Genomic DNA, 26,393 nt, shown 5'->3' with positions numbered 1-26,393 from the left:
TAGGTATTCTGTGCATTGTTAGCAAAAAAATAATTATCATGGAAGCCAATGTCACCCATTAGCTACTGAATCTGGAGCCATATAAACTCAGTGCCCTTGACCACAGGGGTTCTGGCCTCTAGAGTGACTCTATCAATGGTGACCCCATTAGTGGCATGTGTGGTGACGTCTGAGTCCTGATGCTATATTTTTTTGTAGCTACTGCCCTGAGATCAGTACCCTCTTTTATCAATGAGGCTTAAATGACTAATTCCAAGCTGCTATCACAGTGACAGTGGGTCACTGTGGCAGGAAATGCCACAATCCTGTTACTTCCCACCAATTCTATCTTCTGCTTGCCCATTTTACTTAAATAATGTCACCGGAAGGGATGTTTTGTTGGGACATGTAGCTCTTACATAATTTTTGTCCAAAGAATACCGTTCTTATTTGAGAAAGTCTCTACTTTTAAGTTGTTAGAAATACTGATCTATTTTTTAAAGATATTATTTATTTATTCATGAGAGAGGCAGAGACATAGGCAGAGGGAGAAGCAAGCTCCTTGAGGGAAGCCCACTGTGAGACTCATTCCCTGGACCCCGGGATCATGACCTGAGCCAAAGGCAGACACTCAACTGCTGAGCCACCCAAGTGCCCCAATACTGATCTAGTTTTATAAAAATGTGAGAGAGGACAACCTCCAATTCACTGATGTCAGCGATAGCATGAATGGCATGAGTGATCCTTACCCGAGGTCCTGAGAACCCAGGAATACCCTTCTCTCCTTTTGGTCCAATTCCAGGTTCTCCCTTAAAGAGATGACAACATTTAGAGGCATTCAAGCAACAATATTTCAGCGACATGGAATGCAAAAACAAGACGAAATAAAAATTATTGCCAGCACCTTAAAGAAAACAACTACCTTAGAATAGATGCCCTATGGAATTATGATAAAATAGTGAAAACTTCTAGGAATATATATTAGCATTAAATCAATGATAAAGACCATGCAAAAATAATTTTTTTAAACTAAGATATCTTATCCTATAGATTAAAAAAAAAAGGTATTTCAGTAAACTACCTTGGGTCCCGGTGGTCCTGGAGGTCCAATCATACCAGGCATTCCTTTTACGCCCTAAAAATCATAATGAATATAATCTGGTTTATTCTTATTATTTAACATACTGAATTCTACATCTTTCAGACATTATCTCTTCAAGAAGCATTTTACTAATTTTAAAAATAAAGGATTACTCTTCAATTGTCGCTGGTTTGCGACTAAGGCGCAGGTGCACTTGTAAAACCTGACACTATTCAGGCCAGCTCTGTGTGAGAGGTGTGTGTCATGAGGTGTAGGGGGCGTGACCACCACAGAATCAGGGCAGCAGATCCAAGCTGGGAATGCAGTCATTGAGAAGAGTGGTTCATTTTGAGCAAATGAGTGAAATTTAATTCGGTAATTGAAAATTGACAACAGAATCTGCATGTGGCATCAGTAACATCCACACTACAGGCTGACAGAGGAAGTGGTCAATTCGCCAAGAGTCTGCCCAGTACTATGCACCTGCTACCTTTTCAGTTATCAAAACATCAAACCCCATATGCAATACCTTAAAGACAACGGGACTTCCTGTGGTCCTTTCAGCCCATTTATCAAAGACGGTATCAATAGGGCACTATATTCTGGAGGACATGTCACAATTTAGCAGCCCACAATAGGTCTGTGACTCAGCAACTGAATAAACCTGAGTACATGGGTAATTTTCCTAAGCCTCATTTTTCAAGTCTGTACAATGAGGCTAATAACAGTAGCAGTCTGCTGAGATTGCTTTGGGATTAATGCAGGGATATCTCTAGGTGCCCTGCACTTTGCTGGCACAGCTACATGTTCGGCAAATGTTGGCTACTACTACTTTATCAAGGCAACATATAGACTGATAATTACCTTTTCTCCTTTATACAGACAGGAATCAGGTGGCTGTACCAGTAAGGTGGGCCCAGGAGAACCCTGCTGGCCAACCTCACCCTTTCAAAAAAAAAATTAAGATAGTAGGAATTTCATATTAACTTTATTTTGAAATAAAATTTGAAACAAAGATTTTCACCCACGTATTGTTATACAATGCATACAATCCTGCGTGGCATGGATTTAAAATATAAATCACGGCAAACATATCATGTATTGTTTTTCATATACTTATCATTAAAAATAAATTTCAAAACCAAAAAAGTGATTCATAATCCTACCGTCAGAGATCTCTATCAAAACTTTGGCATGGTTCTTCGTGCTGTGTGTGCTTGTGTGCATATACATACATGTACATGTGTACCCATATGTGTATGTGATCAAATGATGTACGAAATACAATTTAAAATATAAGCAGAATATTATATAAGATATGTAAACAATTTAAAATACTGAGTATGGCTTATATTTTTATATTTTGTTAAAGTTTTTAAATAATTTTGTCTTTTATAGTACAAATTTTTGTGCATTTTCCAATCATACTAGAAATTTTTCAAAAACCTGATTTTTAGTGCCCTTGCAATAATCTATCATAAGAATATGCTATCATTTATTAAGCCATTCCACTCTGGTTAGATTTAGGTTCTTTTTTAAAGATAGATTTATTTATTTATTTATTTATTTATTTATTTATTTATTTTACAGAGAGAGACTGGGTGTGCACGCACTTGCACAAGCAGGTGCAGGGGGGAAAAGCAGAAGGAGAGGGAGAGCGAGAATCTCTACTACACTCCCTGCTGAGTGAGGGAGGAGCTTGACAGAGGGCTTGATCTCACCACCCTGAGATCATGATCTGAGCCAAAATCAAGAGTCAGATGCTTAATTGACTGAGTCACCCAGGCACCCCTGATTTAGGTCACTTCTAATTTGTATTCAACAATATGTTTAAACTCTCTCTATAAAATAATTAGCCAAAAGTTGTCATTTATGTTAATAGCAATGTTATTCTCTTGGGAGTAAAATGCCCCGTGAATTGGGTTTGCCATAATATAAGCATAAATTCTCACCCTTAATTAGCAGATAATTGTTGTTTGTTTGTTTTTGTTTTTTTTTACTTTTCTCACTATTTCTAATCTTCTGCACTTAGACACAGTTAAGAGCAGGTGACAGAGCAGGTCACCTATATTTGCAAACCAGGACCTTACTGACCGCCATTTTGGACAAGTTCCTTAAAATCTTTCCTAGCCTTTGTTTCCTTGATTCCTCTGAATCTCACTTTCCTTCTCCATGAAATGGGCATTATAAGCTGCCTACTTCAAAGTATTATTTGATTAACTAGATAATGCCCATAAAATGCTTAGTACTTACTACCTTAAGTGGAACAAAGATGATTCTCAAATTTATCATTATTAAGTCATTAATGTTTTTGGTAAGTGGGATTTGGGGCAGAATAATACTATACACAAGCAAGTGAGTAACATGTATTGGTAAATACAACCATGCTTATTCTTGCAACTGTAATAAGCCTGAGCAAAACCCATAAAAGCTGACAAGCAAGGGAGTTTCTTCAAAATGTTGGTCATGCCGCTATTTTCTCACATTGAAAAAAGTACCATATATTCATTTTAGTAAAAAGTACAAAGAACACGAATCACAAAGAACAAAATGTAAATGGTCCATGATCATATCATCTAAGACAAATTAGAAACAACCATTTGGGGTAGTGTTATGTGGGCAAACATGTTCTTGAACACCCAAGAGCTCTGTGTCAAAATTTCACAATGATGTTTTGATTTAGCAGACAATCCAAAAGAATTAGAATAACCATATTTTGGATAATCTGAATGGCTATCTCATAGCCAAACATTTCCACATGATTCTATGGCCTAAGTTTGCAACTGCATCTGATTGCACTGGTGCTGAGGTCCCTAAACTAGCAATGTCGGTCTCATTCCACAAGGTAGTGTTTCTTGAGCTGGGGTGCATGAGCTTCTGGGGCTTTGACAAGCACATTCTCTGGAAGTCCATGACTTCCCAAGTTTGAAAAACCGTGTTTTAGTATATTCCCTTTCACCCGTTTTTCTAAGTTAGTGGTTTTTATGGAAAGAGTGTAAGCCATTGTACATACTACTACTCCCCACCCCCAGAGACATCTGGCAAGATCCTAACACATTTTAGTTTGTCACAACTGAGAGGGGAGTACTGTTACTGGTATCTAGTGGGTAGAAACCAGGGATGCACCTAACCATCCTACAATGCCCAAGACAGCCCTCACAACAAGGAAATAGTATTGAGGTTGCAAAATTCTGCTCTAAGTGTATATTTTAATGTCTCGTGTTGTTTTTTTACAAATTTGAGCTTATACTTTTGTAACCTGTGCTTTCTGATCAAAACACTATCATGGGTATGTCTACACATCATGAAGTCTTCCAATATATTTTGGGCAATCGAGTCATTTTGTTTAATGGCTGTGCCATAACTGACCCAAACACACTGGAACTCCACGAGAATGGGGATCAGGTCTATCTTTCTACATCCCCACATCCAGCACCAATCCTAGCCTGGCACAGTGTAGACATTCAGGATCTACTTACCCACAGTTGTTTGCATGAGCCACTTACCAACTGTTAGCCATTCAGATTGTTTGCAGATGAGTTGGCATCTTAAAATACCTTTTTAAAGCTTATCTTTGCTAAGTTTCCTGCCTCAGCAGAAAGGACTATGGGAGTGAGGGAGAGCAGGGAAGGACAGTGAGGATGAGTGTGAGAGGGGGAGGGAGTGAGAGATGGTGTTGCTAAATGCTTTTGGTTCCAGGAATTTACACTTTTATTTACATGTGGAGTTTAGGTTTCTGAGGAAATTTGTGTAATTAAGCCAAGAAAATCAGTAATTAAACAAACCGTCACTCTGGATATACTAAATTATCAGAAATGTTCGATCTCTTTTTGCTGGGGTAAAATGTGTCCTATACATTCACTTGGATTTAGTGCTAAATTTTGTCAGAACTGTCATTTTACAGTCAAGGGTAATGGTGCCATAATAATTCAGGAAAAAAAATCCTCAGCCATAAAATTGGGCAGTGACTGGATAATGAACACAATTTAAGTGATAATCAGAACAGCCTCTGCCACCCGGGCAGCACACACATTTTAACATCTGCTCCTCCGTGCAAAAGGGGATTCTTACCGGGTCTCCCATTTGCCCCTTTACTCCCACACCAGGATTACCCTGGGAAAGAAAAGGGAAAAAAAAGGTAATGCTTTTAAATACTAAAAAGGTAATTACAAGCAAGTAGGACTTCTGGTTAAGCAATTAATTGAAGTTTATTGAGTATTTTGGGAAGTTTAATAAGGGAAAGACATAAATCAGACAGATCTCGGTGGTCACTCATGTCATTGCACACGGACAGTCTCGATTTGGTGTATGTTACTCATGACCACCCACCTTCAAGCCTGGTCTCCCAGGATGGCCCGGAGCACCCTACATCAATGGCAAAAATACACAAGTCAAGTGTCAGCTACAGGAATCACAATGTGTCAGAGCAAGTTGCCCTGGGTTCCTCTTTACAAAACCCTGAATTTTAAAACGTGCATGCTGGGCTTCCTCTCATGGCTGGGCTCCTTGTTTCCCCAGGCCTGTGCTTCAAGATAAACTCACACTGGTAATGGGAGGTGTACGTGAATTCATCAGTGATAACCTCTCAAACAACCTACCCGTCCCCTCTACACAAGGCTGCAATTGCCTTTTTTCTTTCCTTCGTTTCTCTCTCTCTCTCTCTCTCTCTCTCTCTCTCTCTCTCCCTCTCTCTCTCTCTCCCTCTCTTTTTTTTCTTAATTTAAACATCCAGGCCGGGTTTTGAGAGGATTGGAATGAGCAGGGCTATACTTACTGTTAACCCAGGCTCTCCTGGCTGTCCCCTTGGGCCTGCCGGTCCTCGTGCCCCCTTCGGTCCCTAAACATGAGAACCACCAGTACATCAGTTCCGAAAACTCAGAATCATCACTCACAGCAAGACCTACATGTAACCTTTAGTGGACAAAAACCTCCAAAGAAATCACAGTCCCAGAAACATCTGCCCTGTACCCAGAGCTGTGTACCATAAGGGTCCAAAGCTATATGACAGCAGCACTCTGGCAGGTGTGACCAACTCCTATATTAAGATTGAATTAAGACTTCTCAGTACATTAATCAATGCACTTGTTCACAAATAAATCTTGTAATAGCAAAAGTAGAGAACAAAGAAAGCTTGTGACCAGCTATCCCTACATTGCATAGATGTTATGACTTTGATATACATCAGGATGCTTTTAAAAAATTCATATTAATTAATAATTAACATTAAACTATGAATGTATTTATACTATTTATCATATTTTTAAAACATGTCCTATCAGGTTAATGTGAATAGAAATGCCCCCACTTCAAGATTAAGGTGATGTAGCCACAATTTTCTTTCTTTTTATTTATTTATTTTTTGCCACAATTTTCTATGACGTGTATGTTGTAGCATAATTCCACACAAATTCACCAAGAGGGGTTACAGCTATACATTCCTAGAAGCTTAAAGAGAGGCTCTCTGCTCTCCCGCCAACCTGCCCACATCAAATGATTTGTGAGTGTGCAAGAAATTACTCTCCCAAGGAGGATGAATTGGTACTTATTTTAATGGCAACATGAAAGTATCTCATTGATTATATCGAACGGAGCTTCAGGGGTAGTGAGGAAAGTAATGTGGGAGAGTCATCCTGTCTACAGCCAGAAGTTACCAAGCAAAATTATAGGTTAATCAATTTGGAGGCAAAACTGCTTTCAATTTTAATCTTGTGAACATCGATTGATTAATTTCAAAGACTAATATAATCATTGCATTACAAATTTCAGGGCAAAAAAGAAGAGGCAAAAAATTAAATGCAGTACACACTGATTCAGCAGTCAGAATGGTATAAAGCAGTATCATTTCCACTCGATATGTATTATTTAGGTAGACTTGAGGGAGACTTATCATCCCAAATATTAAGTGACTATATGTACCCAGGTAATGCCAAATGATCATTAAAAGACAGAAGAGGAAGGTAAGCAGAAGTCTGCTGGGACCTGTGTGGCCACATAGGGGCTCATGCCTGATTTAACCCTCTGCTGTCACCACCTTGGAATTCTTAATGATTTTTGAACAAGGGATCTACACTTCCACTTTGCACTGGATGGGTTCTGCAAATGATGCAGTCCGATCTGCTAAGACACAGACAGTGTGAACCACAGGCTGATGGAGGAGCAAAGACAAGCACAGAGCCTGATCAGGAGACTTACCGGCAAGCCAGGAGGTCCTGGGTCCCCCCTGTCACCCTGCAAGAGGAACGATGATGCATTGCTTTAGAAGAGCAACACCACTTCCCTAAAACACACATGATGTAAAAGAGGAATACACATAGGAATTATTTGGACTGTCTGGGCAGGCTGTTCAGTTTTTTAGTGTTGACAACTGTGGAAGGCTGTGTGGAGAGGACTTTCTGTGTCCATTCCTAACCATGGAATCCTGCTTCTACTCAGCCAAAACCAGACAAAGATTGCTTGAGTCCTGATGACATGGCGTCGAGATGAGATTTTCATCTTTCCATTTACAATCTAAATTCTCAATCCATAGGTCCTCCCATTGCATAACAGCTTAACTGTCTCTGGTCTAACTGCCAGAACTTGCCTCCCTCAACAGATACTTTGCTCCTTTTTTTTTTTTTATCACCCTAGAGTAGATATAAAGGAAATTCTTGCAGAAATTCTCTCATGCCTGCCTCTACGTGCACCTATAGCTAGCTCAGTGGTTCTGCCCTGAGACTACATGCCTTAATGAATCAAAGAGTGTATATTCTCTTGAACATAGCTTATTTTTTAATGTAAAATATAAAGTATACATAAGATAACAGCATTTTAGCCATTTTTAAATGTACAGTTCTGTGGCATGTAGTATGTCCACACTGTTGGGCAACCATCACCATCTTCCATCTCCAGAACGTTTTCATCTTCCCCAGTGTCAACTGTAGCCATTAAATACATTTCCCCTCCCTCTGGCTCCTAGCAAGCACCATTCCACTCTTGGTCTCTGTGGATCTCACTACTGTAAGAACCTCATATAAGTGAAATCATATCTTATCTGTCCTTTGTAGCTGGCTTATGTCACTTAGCATAATGACCTCAGGCTTCATCCGTGTTGTAGCAGGTGTCAGAATTCCTGTCCTTAGCAGGGCTCCACCACCGAATGACTGTTTTTTTTTTTTTTTTCAAAAAATAAAACACTTATCTTTCAAAGGGAAAAAAAAGAATTCCTGTCCTTTTTAGGGCTGAATAATACTGTGTTATATGTATAGATCACATTCTGTTTATCCATTCACCCAACAATAGACACTTGGGTTGCTTCCACCTTTTGTCTATCATGAATAATGCTACTAGGAACCTGGCGGTACAAATATCTGTTTGAGACCCTGCCTTCATTTCTTTCAGGTATATACCTGGAAATGGAATTGCTGGGTCATAAAGTGCTTCTACATTTAATTTTTTTGAGGAGCCATGATACCATCATCCAGAGTAGCTGCACCATTTTACATTCCCACCAGCAATGCAGAAGAGCTCAGATTTCTCCCCATAATCACCAACACATACAATTTTCTGATTTTTTAAAATAATCCAAATGGCTGTGAAGTGCATATGGACTTTTAAAAGTATTGTTTCTTTAAAGTTATTGATCTGTAGACTTTTTTTTTAGAGGAGAGGCAGAGAGAGCAGGAGAAAGAACTTTAAGTAAGATTCAATCTCACAACTCTGAGATCATAACATGAGCCAAAATTGAGTCAGACACCTAACCAACTGAGCCACCCAGGTGCCCCCTTGCAGGCCATTTTTATTAGGGATCTTCTGTTTCTCTTTAAGATGAGGAATTCTCAGGCAGCCCAGGTGGCTCAGCGGTTTAGCACTGCTTTCAGCCCAGGGCATGATCCTAGAGACCCAGGATCGAGTCCCACACCAGCCTCCTTGCATGGAGCCTGCTTGTCCCTCTGCCTGTGTTTTTGCCTCTCTCTCTGTCTCTGTGTCTCTCATGAATAAATAAATAAAATCTTTAAAAAAAAAGATGAGGAATTCTCTATATTCATTTCTCCTTCTATCCCACTTACTCTTTCTTGCACTATTGCAAAAAAGTATTCAGCATGACTAATATGGTCAGAATGGCTAAAATTAACAGCTCAGGAAACAACATGTTGGTGAGGATGCAGAGAAAGGGGAACTCTCTTACACAGCTGATGGGAATGCAAACTGGTGTAGCCACTCTGGAAGACAATATGGATGTTCCTCAGAAAGTTAAAAATAGAACTACTCTATGACCCAACAATTGCACTACTAGTCATTTATCCAAAGGATACAAACATAGTGATCTAAAGGGATACCTGCACCCCAATGTTTAGAGCAGCAAAGTCCACAACAGCCAAACTGTGGAAAGAGCTCAGATGTCCATCAGCAGATGAATGGATAAAGATGTGTATACATATGTATAATTATACACACACACACACACACACACACACACACACAGTGGAATATTACTCAGCCACCAAAAACATAAAATTTGCAACAATGTGGATGGAACTAGAGGGTACCATGCTAAGCAAAACAAGTCAATCAGAGAAAGACAAATACATTATTTCACTCATATGTGGACTTTAAGAAACAAAACTGATGAACCTAGGGAAAGGGAAGAAAAATAAAATAAGGAAAAAACAGAGAGGGAGGCAAACCATAAGAGAATCTTAACTCTAGGAAACAAACTGAGGGTTGCTGGAGGGGAGGTGAGTAGGGGGAAGGCGTAACTGGGTAATGGGCATTAAGGAGGGCACTTGATGTAATGAGCACTGGGTGTTATAGGCAACTGATGAATCACTAAATTCTACTTCGGAAACTAAAAAAATACTTTGTTAACTAAATTGAATTTAAATTTTAAAAAACCTACCATGACTACTACTGTACAGTGCATTAGAGTTGACAATGTGCTTCAATATAAATTATTACAGTGGATCACCAGCACTGAGAGGAAGGTAGGCTAGATATTATTTTCATTTTCTTTCACAAATAAGGAAAATGAGGCTCAGAGAGTTTGAGGGGGTTGCTCAAAGTCACAGCAGAAGGTAAGGGTCAATTTACTCCTCCCAATACACCATCCTGCTTCCTAGAATGACCTTGGTTTTGATGCTAAGTTTGTTAACATATCATTTAAGCCTTTAACAAAAACATAGTTCCTGCTGTTTAACAAGTGTGTATAGGCTCTGTATATACTGTGAGCTCACTACAGGAATCACTACTTAGGTGTGTCCATCCATGGTGGCACAAAAATTAGGGTCTAATAGAAGAAATTTAAGTTTTATCTAACTGTTACAGAATATTATTCCTCAAGAGAAATGACCATGTTTTGCAAATGTACCATATTTTTCCTCTTGATTTATATCTACTGATCTTCTGCTTATTCATGCTACTCATACTAGAGGTATAGGTGGTCATTTAAGAGTTTATTTATCAATGTTTGTATGTCATTGTACATAAAAACACAAAAGCATTTAATTTACCCGGGATAGTGCTATAAGGTTTCCACAGTTTTCAAGTTCAATAGTGCTGATTCCTCTTATACCAGATGGCAAGTATTAGCATTACAGCAGTCTATCTACAAATAAACCCGTGCTTCTCAGCCGGGGTGATATTTCTTCCCGGGACATATTTGGTAATACCTGGAGATATTATTTAGGTGGGGGGATGCTGCCGGCATCTAACGGGTAAAGGTCAGAGATTCTCTTCATCCTACAATGCACAGGGTCAGCTCCCACAACAAATGATTATGAGGCCCCAGATGCCAATAGTACCAAGATTGAGAAACCCTGAAATAAATGTATCTTTCACGCTTTGCAAGAACAGTTAGGAGATACTGGAATTTTACAGGCAGAGCAATTAAAGCCAAGTGTCTTCACACAGAAGTATGGTGTCATCCAGAGAGTCTGGGTAATGATAAAAAACGGTGCGCTCCTGGACATTTCAAAAGATATATATATATATTCCCGAGATGGGTTTACCTAGGTGGAAAAATAATTTTTTTAAACCCACTATGATCATAAAGCTTACCTGAATACCTTTAATGGCACCTAAAATGAACACTGAATTTCCTTTTTCTCCCCTTTCACCAGGAAGGCCCTGAAAATAAAATATTCACTTAAGAGGGGGAAGAAAGCATATGATTGTTTCAGTGTTTCCTTTTTTCATGAAATATTATTACTGGTAAAATACCATTATAGTCATGTTTCGCTAGTGGAGATTTCTTTATTCTCTTCATTATTGCTATCATCCTAAGGTTCTCATACATATCTATTCAATATTCAGTTAAGCCCTATTAATGAATCTCTAAAGACAGGGTATCTATTAATATATTTATATTATCCATAGATGTTATACATATATAATATATGCAAGTGATACATTATATAATAAAATGCGTAGCTATTTACTAATTATTCATCAGGAAAATTGCATTTTTCCTCAAACATACAAATTCACATGTATTATTCTCACAGGTAAACAATTTTGCAATTTTCAGTTAATAATTTATGCCCTAGAAATCATTTTTTAAAAACTGATTTTATTCATTTCATTTGTGTTCAAAATAGAGCCTCTGCATCCTTCGTAAGACTTTTAAAAATGTATCTTCTTTTTGGAAGGTTTTTGTAAGTAGCTGCAAGCTTACTTAAGAGTATTTTTACAAAGTGAATGAAATAATTCAATGTATTCTTTTTTTCCTCCAAAGTTTTCCTACTGAATATCTTAACATATCTTAACATATCTTGGTTGCCACATAACAATTCTATCTTCATGTATCAAGTTCCTGCAAAGGACAGGCAGATTTCAAAGTTAATCCTTCCTGGAAAAGTCCTGACTGTGCTTCCAATGGGAGATATTTAAGGCTTTTATGGTAAGTCACAGCAACTGTTTTCCTTGAGAAATCGGATGCATCTACGCAGGCAGTCTTTTCTTCACACAGTTTCAATATGCATGAATTTTAGTTTCACAGTTAAGTGAAATAGCACCAGTCCTCCTACAAAATGGTTCAAACTTCAGTTACTACCTTATATTAGCTGAGTGACTTCACTGCTAGCTCATTGGTATATATAAGTAACAGATGCGAATCATGATTACTAGTCCCATCACTCCTTTCCGTCTAGTAACAATTGGTCACTGCACATCTGTGAGTCAGCAGGTGCATATGCACACACACACACACACACACCAGCCAAATGTGTAGTTATGTTCCTTCCTTATCTCCCAGTGATAAACGTAAATGACATTTCATGAAAATCAGACCCCATTCCAAGAAGCAATTGTCCATCAATGACGGAAGTAAGTCAGGGAATGAAAAATGATAAGGCTGGCAGTGAAATTCAGGCCCAGGGTAAGTGGAATTAGAGAAAAAATAACTAAGCGATCTTGGAATGTTGAGACTCTGAGTCAGAAGGAGTCCTCCATGAAGACAAAGTGCCCAACCCAAAAAAGGGAAGTGGCTGGGACCAAAAAAAAAAAGGTGCCAGAGGACATGGCACCAGCATAAGACCCTCATTGTAAAGGGACTCTTAGAGATAGCTCACAGCACCAGATGCTGATCTGAACTCAGAAAAGAGTATGGCAATTCACCATAGCACAGAAAAATGTCTTCACTTCAGGTCTGGAAGTTACATGGCCAGAAGAAGGCATCTTCAAAACACTCTTGGGCAGTTTCTACAAAGACGTGAAACACTTCCATTCTCAATGAGTCTGTTTTAAATGACAAAGTACTAAATCAATGTTAGTTTAAAAAATTTTTTCCCTAGGTAGGGACAACTAACATTAAATTTTAAATATTTTAACAAAACATAATAAAGGTCATGGAACAATAGTCATTTTTCCCATTCGCTGTTAAGGTTGCTTTGTGTGGTGTCAGCTTGCATGGTCATTCTTAATGCCTCATACTACGGGGCAAGTGAGGACTGACTATAAGTGAGGTGGGTCAAGGGGGAGAAAGCTGCCTTGCAAAGGCATCATTATGACAAACGTCAGTTTGGTCACCACGACATGCTGTGGGGAAGCTAAAATCGAGAGCTCCTCCTCTTCTGAATGTTCAGAATATGAATATGACTTTAGCAAAAACTATTCTTTCCTCTATCCCTGATATTCCCTTTCTCTCTGTTTTCTTTTTCCTCATATAAAGATTGGAGACAATTTTAAACAAAATACCTGAAAGCAATAAAGTTTTCTGAAGTGCTGGATATTGTCAACTGTTTCTGAACATCCATTCCAAATACCTTCTATTTTTCTATTGCCTTATGGGGATGAGAAAGCTAAAACTACATTTCCCGGACCCCTTTGTGACTTAGGGTCCACCTAGGAGATGTACTAGAAGTGAGTAAGACATCCTCTCCCTGGTCCTGTCGTTATAGCCAAGCAGGGAAGATCAGAAACCTGAGTTTTGTTTTGTTTTTTTTAACAGTAATTTAAAGTTTATTCCAGCTATAATGCAGGTTATTCTGACTTTAAGGTAGCATCACATGGCATACTTCTGAGTCCATTCCCGAGATATTCTGTTGTACTTATCTCTGTCTGTTTTATAGATCCGTGCAATCTCTGGCACTAGGGGGTCATCTGGGTTTGGATCACATAGCAGTGAACAAATGGATAAAAGAACTTTAGAAATAGTTAAAGCAGGAGGCCACTGTGATCTTAGAATATCGAGACAAATGCTGCCATTACTGTTAATATTTGGATGATAAATTCTTGTAAATGCAACCTTCTGTGGTTTGCTAGTGTCTGGATATGGGGGATGGAAGCAGTGGTTATGTGCAGAAGCTGCCTCCTGTTTGCTGGATCTCAGCTAAGTGTGACCCCTTGAAATCATAGTCCCACAGTGGACCCTGAATGATAAATAATCTACATTTTGCTTTCTGGCCTCTCTGCTCCTCCTCTTACTCTCTATTCTCTGTACAGCAGCCTAGAGTACCTTAATGGAACATCCATCAGATCATACAATTGCTTCCTTGCTTGTAGCCCTTCACTGCCTTCCCCTTTGGCATGCAAGAGAAAATCCAGCCTCCTCCCACAGTCTGCAAGGCCCAAGAGCTCTAGGTCCTGCATACTTCTCAGTCCTCATCCTCCAGACACCCTCATTCATTCACCATGCTCCCAGTACACCTGCACTAAATCTGTTTCTTGGCCACATGAAGCTCGTGCCCATTGGAGAGGCCTTCACATAAGATTCCCTTTAGGATGAGCTGTGGGGATCTTACTGGGAGGCCTCCTGGGCCAGGAACTCCTCTTTCTCCTGGAAACCCTGGATCACCTCGTGAACCATTGTAGCCATGCATGCCAGGCTTGCCTCTGGATCCAGGAGGCCCCGGGTGGCCCTGTAAGAAACAAGCTTATAAGTGAGGTGTTTTTGCAAGAATGCTATAACACAAAGTTTACATAATATGGGTACCCAAGTTATGGCAATTGTGACTCACGTGCTATTTAATTTGTGAAACTTCCTTCCCACCCACAAGTACTATGTAGCATAGTAAAGATGTAGAGATAAATTTTAATATAGCCCAATTGAAACTAGTTTGGAATATTCCAAGAGATTTGGGAGAGCATCTTCCTTAAAATCCTTAGAAAGACTCTAATGGATTATAGAGCCCCTGAAACACCTCTTCCTTCTTTCATTTGGTTTACATATTATGAATGAAAGTTTTGAGACCCCTTCCACTGTTAAAACTAACCAGCAAGTAAAATCTTTCACTATGAGTACACATTTATTTCTAGAACATGGAAAGTAAATGTAGCTTATATTTTAGAATGTTTTTCTCTAATCTGTTTGAAAACCTTTCTTTTCAAGTAAAGTGTTTTGGTCTCAAAGTTATTATGCAAAATTGAAATGCAAATGCCCTTCCATGCACTACCAGGAGAAAATAAAGAAGAGTCTGCCAAATAAATATATATATAGAGAGAGAGAGAATATGTGATTTAAGGACTTTGATGAGGGCTTTTCCCTTTTTTTCTTTTTTCCAGTTGTGTGCTCTTTTATTGGCTTAAATGCTGTATACACCTTATATGAATATGTTGGCAGTTATTATTATTATTTTTTAAGATTTTATTATTTATTAGAGCAAGCACAGTAGGGGGAGGGAGAAGGAGAAGCAGACTCCCCACTGAGTGGGGAGCCTGATGAGCTTTTCCCTTTTTTAAAATAAATGGAGAAAATTAAAAAAGACTTACAGGTATGCCATCCAACCCTGGAAATCCAGGAACACCAGTTGGACCCTAACATCCCAGAAAACAAGACAAAGATATAAAAGTTATTAAAGTATTAGATTAACAGATTGATTTACTTGAAAACATAAATAATGAGCCATTTTTAAAAAAAATCTCTTAGCAGTCACTGTTACTTATTTTTATATTAATGAACTTTTTAAAAAAGATTTATTTATTTGAGAGAGAGAATGGTGGAGGGAGAGCAAAGGAGAGGGAAAGAGAGAATCTCAAGCAGACTCCCCGCTGAGTGCAGAGCCTGATGTGGAACTCAATCTCATGACCCTGAGATGGTGACCTGAGTCAAAATCAAGAGTCTGATGCTTAGCCCACTGAGCCACCCAGGTGCTCCTTTTTTACATTAATGAACTGAAATGCTAAAATTTAAAAAAACCTTTGGGAAAAAAAAAAACTTTGTACTTTTCTTTTTGTACTTAGGAAGCCAATTTGGCGACATCAATTTAAAAAAAAAAAACATCTGATACCTTGTGAAATTTGACTTTTTAGCATCTGGGTATCCAAGAGAAATAAACTTTTAAGTGTAAACACAGGTAATTTACAGGATTGTTGTTGCGCCCTGGCACAACACAAAGTTGGGACAGGATCTCAAATTTACATCAACATGGAATAAACTATAGTTTTATCTATATTATGGCATATTGTGCAGTATTTTTAAGAGAGTAAGTTTAATCTACATAAATTGATATGGAATGATCTCTAAGCCATCTGGCTGAGTAAAAAAAGAAAAGCTCAGCATGATAAATATATCATTTAGGTTTTTAGAAAGCCATGAAAGACTATAACCCTTCACTGGGTATACTCATGTATTTCAGTGCACAGAAAAGTCTAGAAGGGCATGCTCCTCTGGAAAAGAGTTAGGAAATGAGAGCTGATAAAGAGGAGTTTAGACTTAACTTTTTTGAGGGGGATACTAGTAGGTACTATACTACTTGTGATTATTTTAAAAATCTGGCATAGTAGTGCTGGTGGGTTGTTAGTAAGAACCACTTAAGAAGAGTCTTACCTTGTCACCTTTGTCACCTGCTGCTCCAGGAGGGCCACTGTCACCTCTCATCCCTTTCTCTCCTGGAATTCCTGTGGGTCCTGGCAGTCCCAGGGGTCCAATGGGACCCTGTGGCCCCGGCGGTCCTGGTTGACCCTAAAAAGGAAGATTAAAAAGGCAGAGGGGTGGTTGAGTCTTAAGTGCTCTCTTCTAACACAAACATGCTCACTTGGGCTTACAGAAGACCGGAAAATTAGATGTGAGCAAATTCTAATAATAGAAGCACAAATGACAAATTAATTACAAAAATAAGAAACATCAATATTGCCTTTTTCAATCTGAATTTAAGCCATACAATAAATTTGAATTACTCCACGTGTATACACACACACACACACACACACACACACACACACATGAACCAATTATGGTTCTCTTACTATTTTTGTTCCATAAATAACATTTATAACTCTTGACTATTTAGCAAAGCAAGGAACTTGCAAAACAAAGCAAGGAAAAAAAAAACATCAAACTGTCACTACCATCATGTTAGTGACACAAATCAAGAGTGGAGAAACCTGCTTGCCCAGATCTTCTTTAAAATTTCATATGGCTAATGGTTTTTCTGCCCTTTTAGTGGAAAACATTTCTTTTCAGCTGCTTTTACCTAATAATATCTACTTAATTTGGAAGTAGACTCTCCACATCAATTTATACTTATCCAATCTGACTTTCCAGGAATGAAAGGGTCACCTCTTATGTGCAGATGTTTCATGAGCTCAGTTCTCCTGAACCCACAGTGGGTATGTTTCCAGTACAAAGATGAGAAATTCTCTGCTCCCTTGCTGCCTGTCTTCTGTTGCATTTTGATGGGCTGATGCATCAAATGGACATTGAATCCTTGCCCCCTAGAAGCAGCTTTGAGTCTCTCAGCTCTCTCTATTCTGGAGTAGGAAAGACTGGCCTCAGAGGACCACGCTTCTTGGGCCCCCCACAATATTGCTCCCTTCTCTGTCCCAGGCTTCCTTCTCTCTTTCCAGCCTGCACACTTATGGTTCCCTCTAGGACTGAAACCTTAAGTATCGTGGGTTCAAACAGCACCACTGCTATGTTTCAGTTTCAGCACAGACCTCTCTAACTTCCAGATGGCTCAGCATATCCAGCTGCCTCCTTGACATCTTCTTGGATAGAATGGTACCTCCAACTTAAAAAAGAGATCCAAAATGGAATTCTTGATTTTCCTCCGAAATTTAATCCTCTGCCAACCTTCCTGAACTACCCATTTGATCCAGCCAGAATCCCAGAGTCATCTTGACATTCTTCTTTCTGCTACGCCTACACCAGGTCTATGATCAATTGCTACCATTTCATTTCCGAAACAGATGTGGAGCTCATCCCTTCCTGGTGCCCCCTGCTGCCACCCTGGTGAAGGCCAATATCAAAAGACTATGGATTTTGGCTTCTAAATTGCTCTCTAGCTTTATTTTCTCCTCCCCCAGGCCTCTCTCCACCGAACAGCCCAAGGGAGGTTGAAATCAGATCGTGGTATTTTCCCACTTTTTAAAACCCTCTCTTACCTTCCCACTGCATGCAAAGTAAACCCCAAGTTCCCCCCTAGACCTTCTAGGGTGTGGCCCTGGATTCTCTTGCACCCCATACTAACTACTTCCAGGCCAACCCTGGCAGCTCTTCCTTGGTTTGGCTTTCCCACTGGACTGCTCCTGCTCTAGATTTCCACATGACCTAGATCCCCTACACTAACACCTGCTTAGTTGCCTTCCTTGACCCCTGGCCTCTTCCCTGACCCCCATGAAATAGGATCTCCAATCCACTGCCACCCTCACTGAGGGCTGAAATGGCAGCCCCTCCATTTCATTATTGGCATCTTAGCGTTTCCTAATTTTCAATTATTTGCTCATCAGTCTATTGTTTGCCTCTCCAGTTAGATATTAGTGCTATGAGGGCAAGGATATTTGCTCACCAGTTAAGTCTTCCATCTACCATCTACCCCAGATTTTGGTTCAGGATATCTCTTCTGAATGAATACAGGATAGGTGGACTGGCAGTGAGTATGCTCCCAGGCTTGTGGTCCAGTCTGACCACCCAGTCACTTTGGATACTCTCTACCTGGGCCCTGTATGGTTAGGAAAGTGGTTTCCGAACTTAGAAAAAAAGCAGTTTTATCAACTCTTATCTTTTTCTTTGTTTTGTTTTTTTTAACTCTTATCTTTATGACATATAAAATGTTATTATACATTTAAACTTATTTACTTTTATTTACTTTTAATATATATTTTTGTTTATTTATTTTTTATTGGAGTTCAATTTGCCAGCATATAGCATAATTGAATTTCAATAAAAAATAAACAAGAATATATATTAAAAATTAATTAATTAATTAATTAATTAATTAATTAAAAAAATGGAACAGGAGGCCAGTCAGGAGATGGGCCTCATGTACATCCTCGCTGGTAGGAGAACCATGAATGTCTGAACTGGGCCAAACTGCAAATATTCTGGGGACTCGGCCCAAACACCTGGAACTTGCTAACTTGCTATATTAAGACACTTTGCTTAGTGATAGCCTTCGATTATCAGGTATGTGCATCCAAGATTGGTTCTCTGCTACAACACCAACTTTGTATCTGAATTTTTTGTAAATAAAGTATGTGAGAATTCCAAAATAAATAAATAAATAATTTACTTTTTTATAAAATAATTAATGTCTGGGACCAATGAGTCTATTTGAATGAACTTAAGAATCTAAAATCAGAGTTTCTAAATGATACATCTAGCCTCAGCATTCAATTTCTGTCTATAATCTGATGAGGGCAGGGAGTATATTAGAGTCGTATGGTTTTTTAAATAACACACTTTGTAATCTGAAGACAACACCCTTACATCAGGTAAAAAGAAACTTTGTAATGAGAAGTTTACGAGAAGGATTTCACCGATGCAAGGTGAGTTGGCTGCCCATCACCATGCACTGTGGCGTCTAAGGTGTTCAGCTGTGTTGTCTAACACATTTCGGAGCCCATGCTATATTTTATTAGTTTGAAAGCACTCTTAGTATTCATTTGAAGTCAGGATGTCCCCACCTGCAAATTTTTTTGCTTCTTAAAATCTTTCCGAAAACTTAAGAGAAATCACGTTGTATCCCTTTGTCCCACCAAACAACCTGCTCGTGCATTCAATGAGCAAGTGAGTTTCAGAGAGAGAAAAAGCTGAATGGATTTTACAAGATACCTGATCAGATCAGATGTCAAACTTCTGGGCGATTCTGAATTATTGAGGCTCAATTCCAAGAATATAGGGTTGCCCCTGTGGTGTGCATGGACGAGGGGGAAATATTTTTTGGAGAGCCTCATCTATATAAAAATTTGAGTCACCTGAAATCAGTGTGTCAGGACTATTCTAGTGACTTAATCTCCTATGATCCCATGAATGAAATTCCACAAGCCAGCAAGTGGGAGTGTTCTGTTAGGCGGCCACCTTCCAGAAACCAGGGCCCAGCCATGGGGTTCCAGACCAGCCCATAAGCATAAACCCCTGAGCTGAACCCCATGAGGTGAACCCTACATAGGATGAAGGATCTAAGAGCATCCTGTTGAAAGAAATATTTAGGCCCAAGATGGAGCCCAGGTTCCACATGAGAAAACCAAAACTTAGATAACTTTTGGGTCCCTATACATGCTTGGGTTGATTGGACACATGGTATTTCCAGTCAGCCAATCCCCACCCTCAATACCAAGCCAACTCTGGGGTCTTTACTTCTTTCCCTGCTCCTTATTCACCTGTTCTCTATGCTTCATTCCATAAAAGCTTCCTGACTTCTGCCCCATTTTGCAGTTCCCTGGTTCCTTGAGAATTCAGGAAGTGTTAAATAAAGTGTGTATCATTCAATCATTTTTAACAACTTTGAAGGGAAGACACAGATCTGGGGCCCGGCCAGTCCCAGTCCACATGTGATGAGTCACCCTGGACAGTGCTGCTGACCTTGGCCAGGTCCAGACGCAGGACAGATGGGTGGGGCCCCGCCTGGGGCTTGGGGCCCGGGGACATGAGCCCTATGTACCCTCATCTAAAGACAGTAATGCAGGGGATCCCGGGTGGCGCAGCAGTTTAGCGCCTGCCTTTGGCCCAGGGCGCAATCCTGAAGACCCAGGATCGAATCCCACGTCGGGCTCCCGGTGGGAGCCTGCTTCTCCCTCTGCCTATGTCTCTGCCTCTCTCTCTCTCTGTCTCTCTCTCTGTGACAATCATAAATAAATAAAAATAAAAATAAAATAAAGACAGTAATGCCAGAATATTCACAACATTATTTGTAATAGCAAGAAAAACTGGAAATCCTTTAAAATTCTGCCCAAATGAAATTAATAGAATAGATTATGGTACCTTCATACAATGGAACACACACAGCCTGTCTTAGCCTGGGTGCCCCAGTGCAAAGCACAGGACAAGGAGTTGATGCAAACCATTTGTTGGAGATTCAAAGGAGATAGGGTGGGACGCCTGGGTGGCTCAGTGGTTGGGCATCTGCCTTCAGCTCAGTTCATGATCCTGGGGTCCTGGGATCGAGTCCCGCATCGGGCTCCCTGCAGGGAGCCTGCTTCTCCCTCTGCCTGTGTCTCTGCCTCTCTCTGTGTGTCTCTAGTGAACAAATAAATAAAATCTTAAAAAAAAAAAAAAAAAAGGAAAGTGATCCCACCCAAGAGCCAGGGAGCTGCAGTGTTTACCTCCTCGCTGGAGGACCACAGTGGTGGGTGGGGAGTGCCTGCTGCCAAGCCCACAACTGGGGCCCTTACAGAGCCCACAGAGAGATGCAGAGACTGGCAGCTGGAGACCCCCAGGGTGGAGCAGAGAAGTTACAGGCTGGAGGGACACGTGGAAGGCCTGGACATTAAAGGGAGCAAGCAAGCAGGGCTTTCTGAGCTGACATGGATCACCCTCATGATGCTCATGAAAAAGACAGTGACTGACCATCCAGGCTGTCCGGTCAGCCCCCTGCGTTTGAAGGCCAGGCCCACACTAGCTGTGGGACCTCGGGCACATTTCTTATCCTCTCTGTTCCTCAGCTTCTTTCTCTGTCAATAAAAAGAATAACGTATGGCAAATGCTTATGCCTGGCACAACGATGCTAACTATTGTTATTGTTACTACAAATAGTTCATTGTTCAAAAGGGCAAAACAACCTGCCTGTCATATGATCCCACGTGTAGGGAAGCAAATGGACAGATATTTACTCTAAATACATATTTATAAAGGAACATTGCTTGAAGGCTATGCAAGAAATAGCATTTTGTCATGCCTCAGGAGGGAAAACGCAAGCCCGGACAATGTTACATTCTTCACCAACAGCAAATGTGACCTTTATAATAAAGACTAATTAACATTTCTCCTTCACCATGAAGTCGCCGACTCAACAAACATTATCAACAGCCTTTAACACCTGCCTAAACTTCAAAATTCAAAATCGTAGATCATTTGAACTTTCCCTTCTTTTCATGCTTTTTCATCATCATCGTAACAGCTACTGTTTATTGAGTACGCAAAAAAATACTAAAGGCTTAGAATTTTCTTTTTTTTTTTTTAAAGCTTAGAATTTTCAAGGAAGCTTACATGTAGAAGTATGTATTACAAAACAGACAACGATAAAACATGAAATGTAATTATACAGACACAAAACATTTGGGGGCATTTTGAGGGCATATCAATTTAAATATTACACAAATTGTAAACAACAATCTGAAAGAATAAATAATGACTTCAGCTCCTTTTTTTTTTTTTTTTTTTTTTTTGACCTATGTTAGTTACTCTTACTTGGTAAGATTTCTTGAATATAAGACTCTGGAAATTAACTACTCTTTCATCAATTCTGGGAATTATCTTTTCATCTTATAGGTAATTTACCAAAAAAAAACCCTTCCTAAATGATCTTTTGTGAATGTCACACTTTACAATAATGTAACATTTAGAAACAACAAAACCTATCTTTAAACATAAAATAGTAATTGAGAAAAAGACAGCCAATTAACCGCCTATAAATCTCTTTAATGTATTTCATTTTGGACACACAAGGCCGGATCCAGTGAGCTAATGGAACTTTGGGTAGAAAAAAAAGGAGTGGAAATGTTTCACTCGGTGGTAAGAATGATAAAATGCCATTCAGTATAGAAATGGGTCTTGGTTTGAGAAGGTGCCATCAAAAATGCTTTTAAAATAAAGCAAAACAAGAAATGGTAATTTTCATTATTCAGTTCTGGACCCTATGCCGTTCCTCCTCCATCGCCCTCATCTGTTAAGCCGCCTTCCTTGCCATTTCTTTTTTTTTTTTTTAATATATATATATATATATTTTTTTTTTATGATAGTCACAGAGAGAGAGAGAGGCAGAGACATAGGCAGAGGGAGAAGCAGGCTCCATGCACCAGGAGCCTGATGTGGGATTCGATCCCGGGTCTCCAGGACCGCGCCCTGGGCCAAAGGCAGGCGCCAAACCGCTGCGCCACCCAGGGATCCCTTCCTTGCCATTTCTGAATAAGCTCTGCTCATCCACAGACTCAGTGTCCTGTCCCAGGATTGTCCCTCCCACTCTCAAGGTCATTTCTTAGTGCTCCTATGAAGACTCCCCAACCTCCAGCCCTCCCCCCACACACCCTTCAGAACTAGATACCTCTCCAAGATGCTTCTTTAATAACACCCTCATCTGTTACAGTGACCACCTCTTTATCCCCCAATCCCACACCCTCTAGACCATGAGCTCCTGGAGGGTACAGTCTATGCGCCCAAGACCATGATTAACAAATACTTAATAAAATAATATGAACAGTGAAACAGATTCCACACTGAGGTGAGCAGAGTATAACCCCATACATGAGCAATGACCCTAAATGCAGCAATGTTCGTAACTTCTTGTTGAGCTAGAACACGGGCATTGTCATACCTTTATTTCAACCATATTAAATGGCAAATATAACCCCTACTCTACAAGTAGAAAAACTAGCATAAAATATTAAATGCCTACTTATTTATAGCTGCTGGGGAAGACTGTGGTTTGTTTTATACTTAGTGCTTTTTTTTTTTTGTATTAACAGGTAATTTATTATAGGATAAATTTTTTAAAGAAATACACTAAACCTTGTATCACAATATTAAATCTGCCAGAAAGCTGCTCATGAAATTTTTCCAAACGCCAGTCTTTAAGATAGTCCTTGCTAGTTCATCCAATTTGAGTAAATAATTTATCCACAGCAATGTAGAGAAAAATTCCAATCTCCTTAAACTATTTCATATGAAAAAAGGGGGATCAGTTAAAAAAAAACTGTTTACAAGTAAATACCTGAGCTTACTTATTTATAAGGCTATAATGGAATTAACTTTAGGATGAACAGACATAAATAACAAGCCCACAGGAGATGTTTCTATAACTAGAGAATCATTAAATAATCAAAAGAATTTTGCATCTTTAAAAAAAGAATTTTAAAGAAATATTTTGCTCCTAACTATGCATCCTCCATCTATGAACAATAATATGATGTACAGTGGATTGTTCCCTGGATTCAGGCTAGCAAAAAGAGAAAAAAAAATGCCAAGTGGAAAGAATGATTGACTTTCAGATGTAATTTTTCTGATCTATCTATTGATCTTTCCTTCTTTCTTTCCTCTTCTCTTTCTTTCTCTTTCTTTCTTTCTTTCTTTCTTTCGTTCTTTCTTCTCTTTCTTTTTTCTCTCCTCTTTTTTCCTTTCTTCTTTCTTTCTTTCTTTCTTTCTTTCTTTCTTCTTTCTTTCTTTCTTTCTTTCTTTCTTCTTTCTTTCTTTTCTTCTCTTTTTTTTCTTTCCTACTGTGTACTTAGAACTGCCTCTGAGGTTTATGACTTTCAGTGAAAGGTAGCAAAATCAGAAAAGATTCCCTGAATTCAGAAACAACAGTCGTCTTGCCGGCTGAGGAACCTGTGACATGCCCTGTGATGCCACACGTCATCCCCTTCGTCCTCCTCAGAGCCCAAGCTGACACCATGTCATCGGACCTGCTATACGGGCCTCCCTACCGAGGCTGCAAAAGCAGTAGGCTCCCGGACCAGCTGTACAAATAGAGGATGAAGGTGATGGGAGTGGACATGTCGCCCAGCCCTCTGGGACCAGGGCATTCCTTTATTCTGTCGCTTGTTAATCATCTGTATCAGGCACGGCTCTTGAGCAGGGCTAAGATCAAATCATTCTGATTTCACAACTTGGTACAACACACCAACAGACAGGAGAATATGTACATTTTTAAAACCAAGATCTTCAGCTCAGCCTTTTGGGTTGCCACTGATGTGCTTGCTCCTCGGGACCAAACCCTTTGGTGAATGACAAAAACTTAAGAAAACCTTTGCCATTTCAGCAGTATGAGGTCTGGGAGAAATAAGTACAGAGACACAACTACAGATATATACACACTCACACTTTGCCTGCGACAGCTCCCTGCTCCTTCCCAACTAGGAGCTGAATCAGTACAAAGAACTATATGTTTGTTCCTTCGTTCATTCATTAATGAATGAACAAATGAGTATGAAAAATGCTTTTATTTAATTTTTAAAGACTTTATCTATTTATTTGAGAGAGGGACAGAGCACACAAGCAGAGGGAGAAGGAGAACCAGGCTCCCCACTGAGCAGGAAGCCTTATGTGGGACTCGATCCCAGGACTTGGAGATCGTGACCTGAGCTGAAGGCAGACACTTAACTGACTGAGCCACCCAGCTGCCCGAAAGATGCTTTCATGATACCAGTTACACACACATTTCCAAATCGTCCTTGGTCTCTAAGATCACTAACACAGTGATCATCAAAGTGTCCAGGAAAGAGAAGGAATTTGTTTATTGAGTCTGGTTGTGTGTGGCTACCAGTCTCCAGACCTTGCATCATTTAGTCCGACCACCAACACTGAAGAAGTGTGAATTATTATCCCCATAGAGACAAAAAAGTCTACTGAGGGGCATAACTTACTCAGACTCTCGTAAGTTTGCACTCATACCCTCATGAGCCAGCTGCTCTCCCAAACCCCGCCCCCTCCTACTACCTCGGCCTGGCACCCTGGTTGGTTCTTCCACCACACCACGCCTGCATGGACACGTCCACGGCCTCCAGCCTTGTCTTATTTGTAAACTTAAAACTTTCTTAAGGTACTCCATGTCCTTTTGTCAAGTTTCCTTAGGAAACAGCAGAGTCATCAAAGTAATTAAAGAACTCTATTTTTGTCGTTCTCACATCTGATTTTCTAATCCTATCCTCTGTGTCCAACTGTTTCCTAGACACCTTCTTGACCCTTCCATTAATTCACACTCATCACAGGAGAAGCTAGACCATCACTCCCAAACGAGTTTCCCTGCCCTCTTCTTCCCAGACCCAGCAGATGGCAACTTTTTCCTTCCCAGCTGTCAGCTGTCCCCAGCTCTCCAAGCCTACCCCATGGCCAAGGCTACCAGACCTTCCCTGACTTAAATCTCACGTGTCTGCCTTACTGTTGTCTCCCTGTAGAGGCTCCCTGCCCTGGCCTTGTCATCTCGAGTGGGTTACCCAAGCCCCAGCCTCCCTCCGTTCCTTCCCCTTGGGCTTCTCTCCACGTCTACACATGACTGTCAACTTCTCCTCAGTCTTCTCTTGACTGTATCACTGCTTCCATCACCTCCTGGAATGGGGACGGTCTACCCTTCTCCACCCCAGCCAACCCTACTCCCTGTCATTTCCACACCTACACCTTCTGCTCCAAGCACACATGTGCATCCTGCTTGCCTGAAGCAATGGTAGCCTTTCTCCAACTGTAGCTCAAATTCTACCTTTCTCCAACCAAAACTTTGGTGGTGGTAGTGGCGGTGGTGGTGGTAGCAGCAATGGCAACCGCTACCATTCACCGAGCACTTGTTCTAGTTGCTGACACAGCAGTGCACGTTCTTTGCGTGGAATCATTACATCCATAAAGCAGAAAGCCACCCTGTATCACCTTTTCTATTTCCCAAATGAGGAAGCTGAAGCACAGAGAGATGAAGCGAGTGACCAGAGGCCATTCGACTGTCACCTGGGGAAGCAGAGATTCGAACTCACGTCCTCGGACTTCAGTCGCTCCTTCTCTTTTTAC

General features: G+C 40.1%; 1 protein-coding gene across 2 annotated transcripts in view; it reads right to left on the bottom strand.

Moving 5' to 3' along the window:
• The window catches only part of COL4A4 (collagen type IV alpha 4 chain), a 127,394-nt gene that overhangs the window by 68,841 nt on the left and 32,160 nt on the right, over positions 1 to 26,393 (bottom strand). For both annotated transcript variants that reach the window (XM_072719346.1, XM_072719345.1), the window contains 11 exons: positions 16,299 to 16,433; positions 15,242 to 15,286; positions 14,275 to 14,391; positions 11,093 to 11,161; positions 7,253 to 7,288; positions 5,835 to 5,897; positions 5,390 to 5,425; positions 5,132 to 5,173; positions 1,925 to 2,005; positions 1,061 to 1,114; positions 729 to 788 (listed from right to left, as the gene is read on the bottom strand). In XM_072719346.1, the coding sequence (XP_072575447.1) occupies positions 729 to 788; positions 1,061 to 1,114; positions 1,925 to 2,005; positions 5,132 to 5,173; positions 5,390 to 5,425; positions 5,835 to 5,897; positions 7,253 to 7,288; positions 11,093 to 11,161; positions 14,275 to 14,391; positions 15,242 to 15,286; positions 16,299 to 16,433 (738 nt within the window). The remainder of the gene's footprint in view (positions 1 to 728; positions 789 to 1,060; positions 1,115 to 1,924; positions 2,006 to 5,131; positions 5,174 to 5,389; positions 5,426 to 5,834; positions 5,898 to 7,252; positions 7,289 to 11,092; positions 11,162 to 14,274; positions 14,392 to 15,241; positions 15,287 to 16,298; positions 16,434 to 26,393) is intronic.

The sequence above is a fragment of the Vulpes vulpes genome, chromosome 9 (genome assembly GCF_048418805.1).
Source record: "Vulpes vulpes isolate BD-2025 chromosome 9, VulVul3, whole genome shotgun sequence".
In the NCBI taxonomy this organism is placed as follows: Eukaryota; Metazoa; Chordata; class Mammalia; order Carnivora; family Canidae; genus Vulpes; species Vulpes vulpes.
This window is presented reverse-complemented; position numbering and strand designations above follow the sequence as displayed.